This window comes from Eleginops maclovinus, chromosome 12 (assembly GCF_036324505.1).
Source record: "Eleginops maclovinus isolate JMC-PN-2008 ecotype Puerto Natales chromosome 12, JC_Emac_rtc_rv5, whole genome shotgun sequence".
NCBI lineage: Eukaryota > Metazoa > Chordata > Actinopteri > Perciformes > Eleginopidae > Eleginops > Eleginops maclovinus.
In genome coordinates, this window is record NC_086360.1 from 5,660,953 (window position 1) to 5,674,845 (window position 13,893).

Sequence of the window (13,893 nt, forward strand, 5' to 3'; positions counted from 1 at the left end):
ATGGGGAGACACTAATGATTAACTTGAAGAGGCAAAAACAAAAATTAAGAAACAGTGTAAAATCCTTTGGTTTGGGGTGTGTAACTGACTGTGAATGGCAGTCTGTTTTGTAAGGTTATTTTGAGTGTTTATGCAAGTATAGAGTAGCCATGGGGGATGTCATTTTAAGAGACAAAAACACCCAACCTTGCCAGGTGTCTGAGTCTGTCGCACCTTCACCTATCCCGTAGAACCCCCAGACAAATAGAGTGGTTTAGGTATGACCTATTTTTTTAGGCAGACCTGGAAATTAGCATTTAAACGGCTCCCTCAACAAAAAGCAATTCGATTTCCCGACTGGATTTTAAAATATTGCATAGATGTTGTAAACACACGTTTAGGAAACTTAAACATTTGGTTCAGAAGGATAATCTTGACATATTAACACCACTTTTGTTATTTTTGAAGTGTAAATGCAATCTCCAGAAGTACAAAGCTAATGTTATGCTATAAACATTGCTAAGCTAAAGGTGGCTAATGTCAAATGTGATGACTTTTAGTAGTAACTGCAATCTCTGTTTTGAAACCCAACAATTAATTAGTGGGTATCAGCTGACATATATTATGTTGTGGTACAAACTAAAGATCTCCTCAGCTTGTGTTAACCACAGACCTTATATCAGGCAATTAACACAAGAAACGTGGACGTCAAAACAAGAGAACCTGAAATAGTAAAATACTAAATCATCTGGGTTTTATGACTCAAACATCCACCACTCTATTGGGCAGCGTTAATATAAACAGAGATTGTTTTTTCTTGTAGTTAACAGATCAGCTGATCCCATGAAAAAAAGAGTCAAATCTCCCAATTATCAATTTCTGGAAAGTTCTTGGACACCAGGAACAGTTGTTGACAGGTGTGCTGGATCAAAAGAAACCACACTTTTATCCACAATGATTCAGTCCTAATACTTTCAGGATATCTAAATATAAATCACATATGAGATGTATTTGTTGTGGTGAGTAACAGTCTGACTGATGCCCTCTGGCTCTGAATTGACCCCTGGTGTGAAGCTGGCCTCTGCTCACTGACTGTTGGTTTTGTTGCCGTAGCTCCGCAGGTCAGCGCTGTGTGGATTGACCCTTCTACGCGGCCCCGCTGCTGACGAGGCGTTCCCCCCCACAACCCCGGCTACAGGAAACCCCGGGTACAAGGGGCTTCCCCGACAACTAAATCAAACCAACCCTCTCACTCTCTGCCTCAGACATGCTCCTCTTACCCTCCACCCTTTCCTCTTTTGACTGGACTTCTCTCTTGGTTACCATGAAATTCTGGTCCATGTCTACTACCGAGCACATACTGTAGACTGAAAATGACTCCGGATCAGTGCTTCTCTGCTTTAATCACAGGGGATGACCCCTCAGGTGTTCAATTTGCATTGGCTCAAAAGGACATCCCATAATTTCATGTTGTAAAAAAAACGGTGTTATTAAGTTGATGTGATGTCCTGGTCACTAATCAAAATTCCCCTAAGCTGATGATGTCAGGGAGAATTTAGTGGGGGTGGTCCTTATCTGTCTGTGGCGTTGACCTGTGACTGATGGTTCCTTTATGGCGTGCCTCTGGGAAACAGCTTCTAAAAAGCATCAATAATGCCAAATAAATGAATGTATACATACTTGAAAAATTCCCCATCTTTCACAAAAGAGCTGGAATAATCTTGTTTTTTTTACAATACCATATTCAGGTTATTTCTAACTTTCTTATTTTATGGAGTCTTGAGTGTGCCACCTAAATAATAGAGTGTTTCCTGACTGAGTGCGGCCGCTGCTGCTTTGAATTATTTCTAAAGTAATTTATAGGTGGCCCCTCTGCCTACACGTCCATCCATCCATCCATCTTCTCCCGCTTTTCCGTCAGGGTCGCAGAGGTAACAGCTCCAGCAGAGAGCCCCAAACTTTCCTTTCCCTGGCCACATCAACCAGCTCTGACTGGGGGATTCCAAGACGCGTCCCGGCCAGGGAATAGATATAATCCCTCCACCTGATCCTAGGTCTACTCCTCGGTCTCTTCCCAACTGGACGTGCCTGGAACACCTCCCTAGGGAGGCGCCCAGGTGGCATCCTCACTAGGTGCCCGAACCACCTCAACTGGCTCCTTTCAACGCGAAGGAGCAGCGGTTCTACTCCGAGTCCCTCCCGGATGACTGAACTTCTCACCTTATCCCTAAGGGAGATGCCAGCCACCCTGCGGAGAAATCCCATTTCGGACACTTGTATCCACGATCTCGTTCTTTCGGTCTTGACCCATCCTTCATGACCATAGGTGAGGGTAGGAACGAAGATGGCCCGGTAGACAGAGAGCTTTGCCTTCTGGCTCAGCTCTCTTTTCGTCACAACGGTGCGGTAAAGCGACTGCAGTACCGCTCCCACTGCTCCGATTCTCCGGCCCATCTCACGCTCCATTGTTCCTTCACTCGAGAACAAGACCCCGAGATACTTGAACTCCTTCACTTGGGGTAAGGCTTCATTCCCTACCTGGAGTGGACAGTCCATCGGTTTCCTGCTGAGAACCATGGCCTCAGATTTGGAGGTGCTGATCCTCATCCCAGCTGCTTCACACTCGGCCGCGAACCGATCCAGTGAGTGCTGAAGGTCACAGAACGATGAAGCCATTAGGACCACATCATCTGCAAAAAGCAGTGGTGCAATCCTTAGCCCACCGAACTGCAGACCCCCTCCCCCACGACTACGCCTCGAAATCCTGTCCATGAATATCACAAACAGGATTGGTGACAAAGCGCAGCCCTGGCGGAGGCCAACCCTCACCAGAAATCGGTCCAACGTGCTGCCGAGGACCCGGACACAGCTCTCGCTTTGAGAGTACAGAGATTGGATGGCCCTGAGTAGAGACCCCCTCACCCCATACTCCCGCAGCACCTCCCACAGTATCTCCCTGGGAACCCGGTCATACGCTTTCTCCAAATCCACAAAGCACATGTAGACTGGATGAGCGTACTCCCAGGCCCCCTCCAGGATCCTTGCGAGAGTGAAAAGCTGGTCCGTCGTTCCACGACCAGGACGAAAACCGCATTGTTCCTCTTCAATCTGAGGTTCGACAATCGGCCGGACCCTCCTTTCCAGCACCTTAGAGTAAACTTTCCCGGGGAGGCTGAGTAATGTGATGCCTCTGTAATTGGCACACACGCCCTGACCTCCGGTGTCCACCAGGAGGTTTGAGGGTTCCCGCCCCTTGAGGCACCTAAAACCTTGAGACCACAGCTCCCCACCGCAGCTTCGGCAATGGAGGCTTTGAACACCGCCCACTCTGGTTCAATGTCCCCAGCCTCCACAGGGATGCCTGAAAAGCTCCACCGGAGGTGTGAGTTGAAGGCCTCCTAGACTTGGGATTCCTCCAGACGTTCCCAGTTCACCAGCACTACACGTTTGGGCTTACCAGGTCTGTCCAGAGGCTTCCCCCGCCACTCGACCCAGCTCACCACCAGATGGTGATCAGTTGACAACTCCGCCCCTCTCTTCACCCGAGTGTCCAAAACATGCGGCCTCAGATCTGATGATACGATAACAAAATCGATCATGGACCTTCTGCCTAGGGTGCTCTGGTACCACGTACACTTATGAGCATCCTTATGTTCGAACATGGTGTTTGTTATGGCCAATCCATGACTAGCACAGAAGTCCAGTAACAAACCACCACTCCGCTTCAGATCAGGGGGGCCGTTCCTCCCAATCACGCCCCTCCAAGTGTCTCCATCATTGCCAACGTGTGCGTTGAAGTCTCCCAGCAAGACTAAGGAGTCCCCTTCAGGAGCTCGATACAGGACTCTTTTCAGGGCCTCCAAGAAGGCCGAATACCCTGAACTGCTGTTTGGTGCATAAGCACACACAACAGTCAGAGCTTTCCCCCCCATGACCCGCAGGCGTAGGGAGGCGACCCTCTCGTCCACTGGGGTAAACTCCAACAAAGCGGCACTCAATCGGGGGCTTGTGAGTATCCCCACACCCGCTCGGCGCCTCACACCTTGGGCAACTCTGGAGAAGAATAAAGTCCAACCCCTATCAAGAAGTAAGGTTCCAGAGCCGACGCTGTGCGTAGAGATCCAACTGGTAACGCTCCACCTCCCGCACAAGCTCCGGCTTCTTCCCCACCTGAGAGGTGACATTCCACGTCCCCAAAGCCAGCTTCTGTCGCCTGAGTCTGGTCCGTCGAGACCCTCTGCTTTCACTGCCACCCTTCCCGCAGCGCACCCGACCCCATCGTTGTTTCCCGTATGGTGGTGGGCCCGCGGGACGGAGAAGCGGAGGTGTTGCCCACGTTGCTTTTTCGGGCTGTGCCCGGCCGGGCACCGTGGCAAGCCCGGCCACCAGACGATATAAATATATATATATACATTTTGAATATTTTTTAAAATAAATACAATTGTATTATTATTTAACACTGAGACGCTCTATATTTATTCCCATGGCACTCTCGGGACGCCATAGAGTTCAGTAATAAAACGGTATGATGTAATCCCTGATGGTTTTAATGTTCAAATTGAGTTCAAAATGTAGGGAATTACTGATAAAGAGAGAACAATTTTTACAAAAAGTATTACTTCAGAAAGAAAATGTAATTTAATGTTTTTTTTCCTGTGGTTTCACTTCAATTCCCAATTCCATTTGTTTTGGTGTCTCCATGTGCACCAAGGTACGCTCAGATTGTACATGAAAGTGCTGAATAAGAAAGTTCATAGTGGTACATATTTTACTCAGAAGTCCCAGGGGCAGAACATAAAGGACCCTAAATCCTAGGTCTTGGAGGAGGAGTGACACTGGACGAACCCTGTGTCTCTCATTAGCTCCTTCTTTGTCTTCCACCTCTTCCATCCTCTTCAGCTTCTCACCACGGTCTCTTCAGCAACAGACTGCCAAACCACACACGCTGCTCACATTACTACTGATGAAACACACGCACACACACACACACACACACACACACACACACACACACACACACACACACACACACACACACACACACACACACACACACACATACATACAGATAAATTGGAATTTGAATACTGTGTGTCTGGAATTAGATTCCACTGTAACCTCCTCTCTAGGAGCTGGAGCTTATTTTAATGCTCTGTGTCAGCATTACTGTCAGCCTGGTAGAAAATAGCCATGATTTAATCTCGGCGGGCTGCTGCTGCTCTTTAGAGAAGAGTTTGTTGAACCATAAAGCCACGGATTCCACACTGATGAGACATTTATCAACATCTAATATTTCTCCGTGGCAAGCTGAAGATAATGTTTCAATTCGCCATCGCAGATTTCCTCCGATGATTCACTGATAGCCTGTGAGCCGTCACCACTGAGCTCCGCAGTGTGGTCTGCAGTCTGTTCTCCCCCCCTCCCACCCTTATTTGTTCGTCTGCTTGACTGTCCCACAGCGGGCACCCCTCAGTCGCTCCCGAGAACAAACGGCCTTCACTTTCTTTCCAGGGTGGCGTTCTCACTCTCAGATGTTTATGTTGTCCTTGTCATCATGCTGTCACTCTTCTTCTGCTGTCTTTCTCCCATGGCTCGGCCTCCAGTCATGGCAGGAGCGCTCCCCCACAGGAACCCGGTGTGGAGAGACTGTGTCAGTCAAACATAAACATCTGACCGGCCCCGCAAGAGTGAAAATACTAGCATGGCGCTCCCAGAAAAACTGCACCTTTTTTTTCTTAAAGTGGGATGATTTCCCCCCTCTTTTCAAGTAGAATCGCATTTTAAAAATAAATAAAGAATCCTTAATGTGTTCCCCAATCTTCCTAAGCCACAATTTCCCTTAGCAACAATCCTGCCCCTGTTCCAAAGTGTTATTATTATAATCTTTCATTTGGCTTTTTGCCCCCACGTTTTCGCCATGCTTTCATTTTCGTCCTGCGCAGTAATTGATAACACACTAATCCGGCGTGCTTCATCACCTCCAGCCACTGATCTGCATCTAGAGTGAGACTCCGGCCGGGCGGCATGTGCTCACGTCTACTCCGGTTCCTCCTGTCGATGTCATGAAAGATCCTGCCTTGTGCATGAGAAACCCGAACCCCCCCTTCTCCCAAAAAAAACAAATTCAACAAATATCTCAAATTTACCCCTTAGCTCATTCGGTCAGATCAGTGGGTTTGACTAATATTTAGCAACCCCCGCTGCCTGTGTGTCTGTTTTTTTGAGTGTGGGAGGTCACGCTCAGTCTGTCCCGTCTCACCCTGTCAGTCTCTCCAGAGGAAGGCCATCAGGACGACAGAAAGCAGGAGGAGGACAAGAAACAGAAGGAGGATGAGGATGAGGAAGTCCTGGACGTGCAGAAGTGCCGGGTTGCGCTGGCTTCACTCCGACACACCAAGTGGTTCCAGGTGAGCACATCTGGACCGATGACACTACCAACCTCTGAGTCCAACCCCAAATATGCAGTGAATGCCAAATTTGATTACAAGGAAGCAGAATCACATTATACAGACAGGTTTTAAAATGAACGCTACTTATGCACTCATTTGTAGGCATACAGCTGCTAAAATGAGTAGCTTTTTTATTGTGATAACAGCACTATATATATATATGTCAGAAAATAATATGTACATCCCTGAAAAAAATTGAGACCACTTCAGCATTATCATTTTTATTATTTATAGGTTTGTCTTTGAGTTAAATATTCTTTTTATTTTATTGTATTCTATAAACTGCTGACAACTTTTCTCCGTGTTGAAATCCAACAGACACTAGAATGGCTGCCAAACATGTAGAGATAAAGATTTAAGAAACATTTGGAGTGGTGTCTTCCTTTTTTCTGGAGGTGTACATTAAATTAGTGCTGTCAATCGATTACAAATGATAATACTGTTGTTCAAATAATACTTAAATTAACAGTGTTTACTTTTCATTAGGGGAGATAAAGCAAATAGATATTTTGTATTGCTACAAAGACATGCATGAAAAACCGGTATGAGAAATCAGATTTTTATTTTATTTATTATAGCAGGATTCTGATTTACAAGTCAGACAATTTTCCAACACTTGGCTAAAGCGTTGCCAAATCAGCTGTCACACAGTCTCCTCTGTGATTACCCTGTGTATGTTGTGCACTAAACAGGACATGCGCTCGGATGGTAGTATTCTATTCTGAGCACTATCTCCAACTCCTGTGCAACTTCAAGTAACTGGCTAGTCCATGATTGAGCAGCTAAAGCAATCGAGTGTAGTTTCCATTTTGCGTGGATTAGGTGTGTCGTTACACCGAGGTAGTGATGGTCCTTGCTAATGTCCACTGGTCCAGTCAGTGCAATACACATAGCTTGTTCTGAGTCCTCTGCTTTATTTGATCCGATTAATTTGGGTTAACATGATTTTTAATGTGTTTTACAAATTAAGCGCAATCGTCAAAGCCTTAACGTTAATATAACTTTAAAAATATAACTCCATAATAACAGGTGTTGAATGAAGCAAAGACATTTTAAACAGATTTCTTGTCCTTATTTGTAGGCTGCGGCTGTTAGAAACCTGTGTTACAATGATTTGCTAATTAAAGAAGCCCTATATATGCTTTTTGGGGTCTTTCCTTTCCTGTAGTGTGTTATATAGGTTTTTGTGCATATAAATGAAATGCAAATGTTGATGCTGATGTAAACAAGCCGCTGTGTGCATCACTTTTTAGTGTCCCTGTTTCCGTTGTGTTTTGAGCTTCTTGCAGTGTTTTGTGTATGCAGCACTTTTAGTAAATAGTGTGCTCGTTGCAAGTTTCCTAATGCTGCATGTGTTGTCCAGTTGGTGAAGATGTTTCTACATTTGCGTGTGTTTTTGTAAGTGCAGCTGTCTCTTTTAATGTACAGTAAGTGTTTGAGCGCATTTGCCCAGCTCTGCCAACGTACCAACCTAATGGCATTATTTTAAAGCACTGAACTCCTAATGTTAACATACAGAAGTGGATAGAAACATGCAGCCATTTGCATTTTCTTTTGCAGATTATTTTTGAAATTCAATGTATACATACACTACCGATTCGAGATAGTATAGTAATGTGTGCGTATCACATATGATCTGCAACTGCACTCATTAAAAGCACACTAACTGGCAGGTAGAAGAAGAGAGCAGCAGGGAAATGTTTCTGTTCTGTGCAAATGTTGGAGGAAGAACTTGGCAGAGTGCAATGTAACTGAAGGTCAGGAAGAGATTCTTAACCAAATCAGGTTTCAGATGAGCCGAGAGTTATCCACCACTGGGGAGACAGAGGAGAGTCAAGGGCAGGTGAGCAGCTTCCCTGAGGGAAGGAGAACCAGATGCAGAGTGAAGGGAGCAAGGAAGATTCTGTTCAATCATGTTCACGGGGCTGTAATATGACCCGAGGACCTCCACCTTGGTAATAACTGCAGATGCCATTCGTGGCAATCCTCTCATCCAATCAGGTGTAAATGAAAGCAACCGAGTTCACCTGCTGTATTCTTAGGAATATTCATTTGCTGCAAATTAGAAGCATCCATTGTCTCTAGTTTGATTATTTCTTTTATGTTAATATCATAAACTTTAGGATGTTACTCTTCAATTTCCATCACATCAAGATAAGAATAGATTAGATGGATTGGATATAATTTATTGATTCTGATTTATGAAGTTGCTACAGCAGCATGTTAACAAAGTGTTTATATTAGATTGGATCAAATTATACTAGATTTATTATGTAAAATGATATTTGAGACAATTTGATCCATTAATATTAAATAGCATTATATGACATAAAAACAGATTAGATCAATTTATGAGATTAGATTAAATACAATTGGATTAGATTATATAATATATATTACAATTTGAATATGTTAAATAAAATTAGGTTAGTTAAGATTAAACAGGATCCATTAAAATAAAATAATATTTGGTTAGATTAAATGTTATTAAACAATATTAGATTACATTTAATTACATGTATTTAAACTTGATTAGATCAAATAAAATGAGAAATGAAGTGTATTTAACTTTACTTGACTTGATTAGATCAGATATGATTCATTTAGATTAGATAGGATTTGCTGCTGTATTTATTATTGTATTTATTTTTGGTTACAGCAGCAGCAGGTTAATAAGCACATCAATAAATAAAAGCTACAAATATCAATAGTAAAATAATACATAACCATTAGACAGATAAATATGTATAAATCATCTCTATCAAATAAAGAATTTACAATTATACAAAATAAGTTAGTACAAACTTTGACTGACCAACTTACTTTTAACAAAATGTCAACATATTATTTCATGAACTTATATGAATTAGGTTAGTAGTTACCATTTTTTAAGCTCCTCCTTTAAGTTTCTTAGGAACCATAGACCAGGGTTTTTATAATGATAAATATATGTTTGTAATTAATGTTTTCTCTGGACAAACATCGCATTTCATGTCGGTCGTCCTGGGGATTTCCATTGGTTTTAGTAGTTCATGAATATTCATGTCTCTAAGTGCGGAGATGTCCAGGGAAACCTTTGTCATATGAGGTCAACCATATGAAGCTGCTGCCACAACTCAAAAAATGACTAGGTTCCCTATTAAGAGGCAAAGCATGGGGGGGATAATAGAAATACAATAATGGTCCTGGCTGCCTGACACAGAAATCTACTTAAAGCATTTCACAATTGAGTGCAGGGGGGAGGGGACTGAGCATTGAGGGCTTATAGCTTTTTATACTGTACATTACAAATGGAGCAAAACAAAAAGAAACTACTTGATTCATTTTAAGGCCCCATTTTACATCTCTACTGTGTTTACTTGAGTGGCATTCTGCATTAAATCACAAAAACAAAATACCGCTCGATGTTCTTTTGATCCCTAGAGAGAGGACTCTTAGACTTATCTGCATTTTAAGCGTTATCTTTGTACTTTTATGTTCTAAAGGTTATGTTAAGTGATAGCTAAATTATAAAAAAAACTAATTAAGTAATTGTATCACTTTTTAAAAGTATTATGGGGGTTCTTGTTTTGGTTATTGTTGTTTGGGTTACAACTTTATATTTGAAAATGTATTTTTCAACAGAATATAGATTACTATGGATTTTAAATGAGATAGATTTGTTTATTTACAATTATATTACAAACATAGTTTTGAAGGATTGTTTTATATGGGTTTTTGATACACTGTTCCTTATTTCTATTATATTTATTTGTATTATTGACATTTATTTTGTAGTCCGTGTTTGGTGAAGTTTTGTTAATTTCTGACTGTGTTCAAAATGTCATATATATTTAAATTACTTTATTATTATTACTTAATTTAATCAAATCTATTATATATTTATTTCATTTTGGGGGTTCCTGTTTTGGTTTTCTTGTGATTGGGTTTAGTTTTTTAAATTTATGTTACAACTTAATTTTTAAGAAATTATATTTAAATACATTTTCCATATTTTATTTCCATTTATTAATTTTGTTGTTTCTTGTTTGGGTCATTCCTGTAAAACTTCCTCTCATGTTTTCTTGTATAACTCTAACAACAGTATTTGTAGCAAAATGGAATTCCAGGGGTCTTGAAAAATGCTGCTTTTAAGCGTGCAGTTCTAATATTTCAGAGCTTGAAAAATGACATATTTCTGATGTGTGCTGCTCTGCTGTGTTGCTCCTTGTGCTGACACTCAGTTATGTTTGTCTCTCTCCCTGTCTCTCTGTCTGTCTGTCTGTCCCCCCAGGCCAGAGTCACAGATCTCAAGTCTTGCGTCATCGTCTTGAGGATTTTCAGAGACATGTGCAACAGACTGGCTGGGTGGCAGCCTCTCAAAGGATGGGTAGGTGGCTCCTCAGAATCTGAATGGGATTTCAAGGTGTCACATTCAACAGAAGTGATACAATCTGTAATCATCTACGGAATGGGACGTTTTAAAAGTTGATATACCTGTTGTACGGCCAGAATCGTCCCCTGTAATTGATTTAGTTTGTTGAGTGTCCTGTTTTTGTCCGCAGCCTCTGGAGCTGATCTGTGAAAAGGCCATCGCCACGTGTAACCGGCCGCTGGGTCCAGGTGAGGCCCTGCGCCGCGTCATGGAGTGCATCGCCTCAGGGATCCTTCTTCCAGGTCAGGGATCAGTCGTCTACTGCAACCTCCAAGCCCCCTCTGTTGTCTGCATTTACACTCTGTACGCTTACACATGAGTTTAACATCGTTTGTGAACTCAGGATGAGATTTAGGTGTCACACATACTGAGGTTATCAAATCTAGGTGCTGTTAAAGAGTGTATTTAACCCATTTAAGCCGGGAAAGTGTTGTGTCATTCTACCATTGAAGCCGGGAAAGCGATACGTCATTTTCTGGTACAAGAGCTCAGTGGGATTTTTTTGCATTAATTATTGGCGTCTTAGTCAATGAAATGCATCAGAATATACACGTGGCATTGTTTGGTTTTTCGAGCAATCATGGCAGACTTAGTCTACTGCGGAGGGAATTCTGAAATTAGTGAAGGTAGTGATATTGACGATCTGCAAAGCGCTGATGACATTATTGCTGACGACTTTGAACCCGTCGAACCAATCGACTGGGATTTGTGGTTAAGACATACGTGTGAAGACGGCGACGATGATGATGACCATGAGTTTGAAGGTTTTGAAACTAAGTGGAGGATGGAGAATTACCACTCTAATCCACAGAGTTTTTTCAACCGCACCCCAGGGTTGAAAGTCGATTTACCTGCAGAGTCCACTCATGAAAGCCACAGCTGCAAGCTCTCAAATACTTTGGGGAATTTTGTTTCTATCTGCTACAGAGGCTGAGAAATCAATTATTTAGTAGGCGTTGACACAATTGCTGAATTTCCAGAAACACTTCAGGTTTTAGGGGGTTCTTCTAAAATCACCCATAGGTTTTTCAGGCATTTTTTCCAGGCGTTTTAGGCCTAAATGGGTTAAGAGGCCCTATTATGTTTGAGGGGTTTTCTCTTCCCTTTAGTGTGTTCCACACATTTCTGTGCATGTAAATGGGCTGCAAAGGCTAAAATCCCAAAGTTCCTTCCAGAGGGAGTTTCTCTTCCACACACAAAACATTGTATGTGATTATACGAGGCTAAGGGACAGGACATTTTCTAAATTCTTAACCAATCACAACAGAGTTGGCAAACTACCCAATTATAGCAGACTGGGCTCTGGTTTCAGACAGAGGGTGAAAAGAGCTGCTTCAGCACAGCCAGTAAGCAAGAGCATTTTTGAGCCTTAAAGCATGGAGACATGTCCCAGGAGAGACACTAAATACAAATAAGAACCTAAACATGAACAGAATATGTCCTTAAGGTTTGGATTGGTAAAAAAATAATCCAGCATTCAGATTTGTGCAAATATAATATTCAACCTCAAAGAGATTGAACTGGAAATACATTCTTATGTACTTTATAGCAATGCTTATATCTCCATCTTCGAGGAGATGGTTGTTCATAGTCACAAATAAATTATCAAGAGGCTCTCAATACCAAAAGTCAAAACATGTTGGCAGCATATGATTTGCCCTCTGGTTGAATTATCCAACAGTTTTAATCTTGTAAACGGTGAAATTATTCCTGCCAGGAATTAATACATATAAGCTGTCAGAGGATAAGAGCTGGCCGTAGTGATTAGATCCAGTACTCACACTCTCTGCAGAGAGCAGCGAAATGATATCACAAAGTTTGACACTGAAATTGAAATGAGCAAGGACACTGGAGGAGCGTCATTGCCCCATCTGAAGAGGAACATTAATAAGAGGAAGTGTTTAAAATGATTGTCCATTGTTTGGTCAGTGCACCACTACCTTTAAGAGAAAGGGTATTTCACGTACAGAAGTCAAGAATGAATAAAGTTGTTCAATCTCTGCTGAGTTCTTCAACAAGCTAGGTCAACACATTTGTCTTTGTAAATAATTTAACCATTTCATGAATATTTTTCAGTCATTCATGTTCCCCTCAGTAGGAATTGTAAAAAACCTAGTTATGATGATGATTTGTGTTTGCAGTATGTGGTTCTATTCAAAATGTTCCATGCCTGTGTTTTCATGGGAATGTCCTGTTCCATTTCAAAAATGAATCTCACTTAATAAGGACATATGCTGCTCATTTTCAGGTTCATATGTATATTCAGTGCCTCTACTGGGACATGTCTCCATGCTTGAATGTTCAGAAAGCTCTTTATTTTTCTCATACTGTCTGTGTTGCAGCATCTTTTCACCCTCTGTCTGAAACCAGAGCCCAGTCTGCTCTGATTGGTTAGCTGGCCAACTCTGTTGTGATTGGTCAACCGCTTATAAATGTCCTGCCCCTTAGCCTATCACGTACAATGCGTTGGATTGCGAGCCAAAAAAAGCACATGTTACAAAGTGATGTTATTTTGTTCTGGAAGTAAACAAAGGTAGCCAATAAAGGCGTTTGGGGGAGGAGTGTGTGGGAGAGAAACTCCCTCTGCAAGGAACGTTGTGATGTTAGCCTTTGCAGACCATTTACATGCACAAAAATCTATCTAACACACTACAGGAAAGGGAACACTCTATAAAAGCATAATAGGGCCCCTTTAAGAGTGGGGGTGGGAAGGGGTCGGTTTGGAATTGGGTCTCAGTCTCGAGTATTCCACAGAGCATTAATTGGGTAGCAGATTCCCTCAGGGCCCCCTTTTTGGATTAACAGCAACATGATTGAGGGTTGAAGTTTCAGTAAAAGTTGGCGGTGAAATATTTTTAGAGGGATCGAATCCACCTCCTTCATCCTCTGCAATTTTAATACTGCAGCGATCCACTTCAACAATGTTTTTTACTCTACAAAAAAAATGTTCTCAGGTTTATTTTTTCCTTCCTCGTCTCTTTCTAATCCATATTCCGGCAGCTTCCGTGTTTGATCATTGCGGAGCTGCAGCCTTCGTGATGATGTGATTGG

The 13,893-nt window shown here is 42.2% G+C and overlaps 1 protein-coding gene across 2 annotated transcripts in view; it reads left to right on the forward strand.

Moving 5' to 3' along the window:
- Window positions 1–13,893, forward strand: part of LOC134873216 (spermatid perinuclear RNA-binding protein-like) — a 95,614-nt gene that overhangs the window by 36,905 nt on the left and 44,816 nt on the right. For both annotated transcript variants that reach the window (XM_063896679.1, XM_063896680.1), the window contains exons 6-8: window positions 6,247–6,386; window positions 10,702–10,797; window positions 10,973–11,084. In XM_063896679.1, the coding sequence (XP_063752749.1) occupies window positions 6,247–6,386; window positions 10,702–10,797; window positions 10,973–11,084 (348 nt within the window). The remainder of the gene's footprint in view (window positions 1–6,246; window positions 6,387–10,701; window positions 10,798–10,972; window positions 11,085–13,893) is intronic.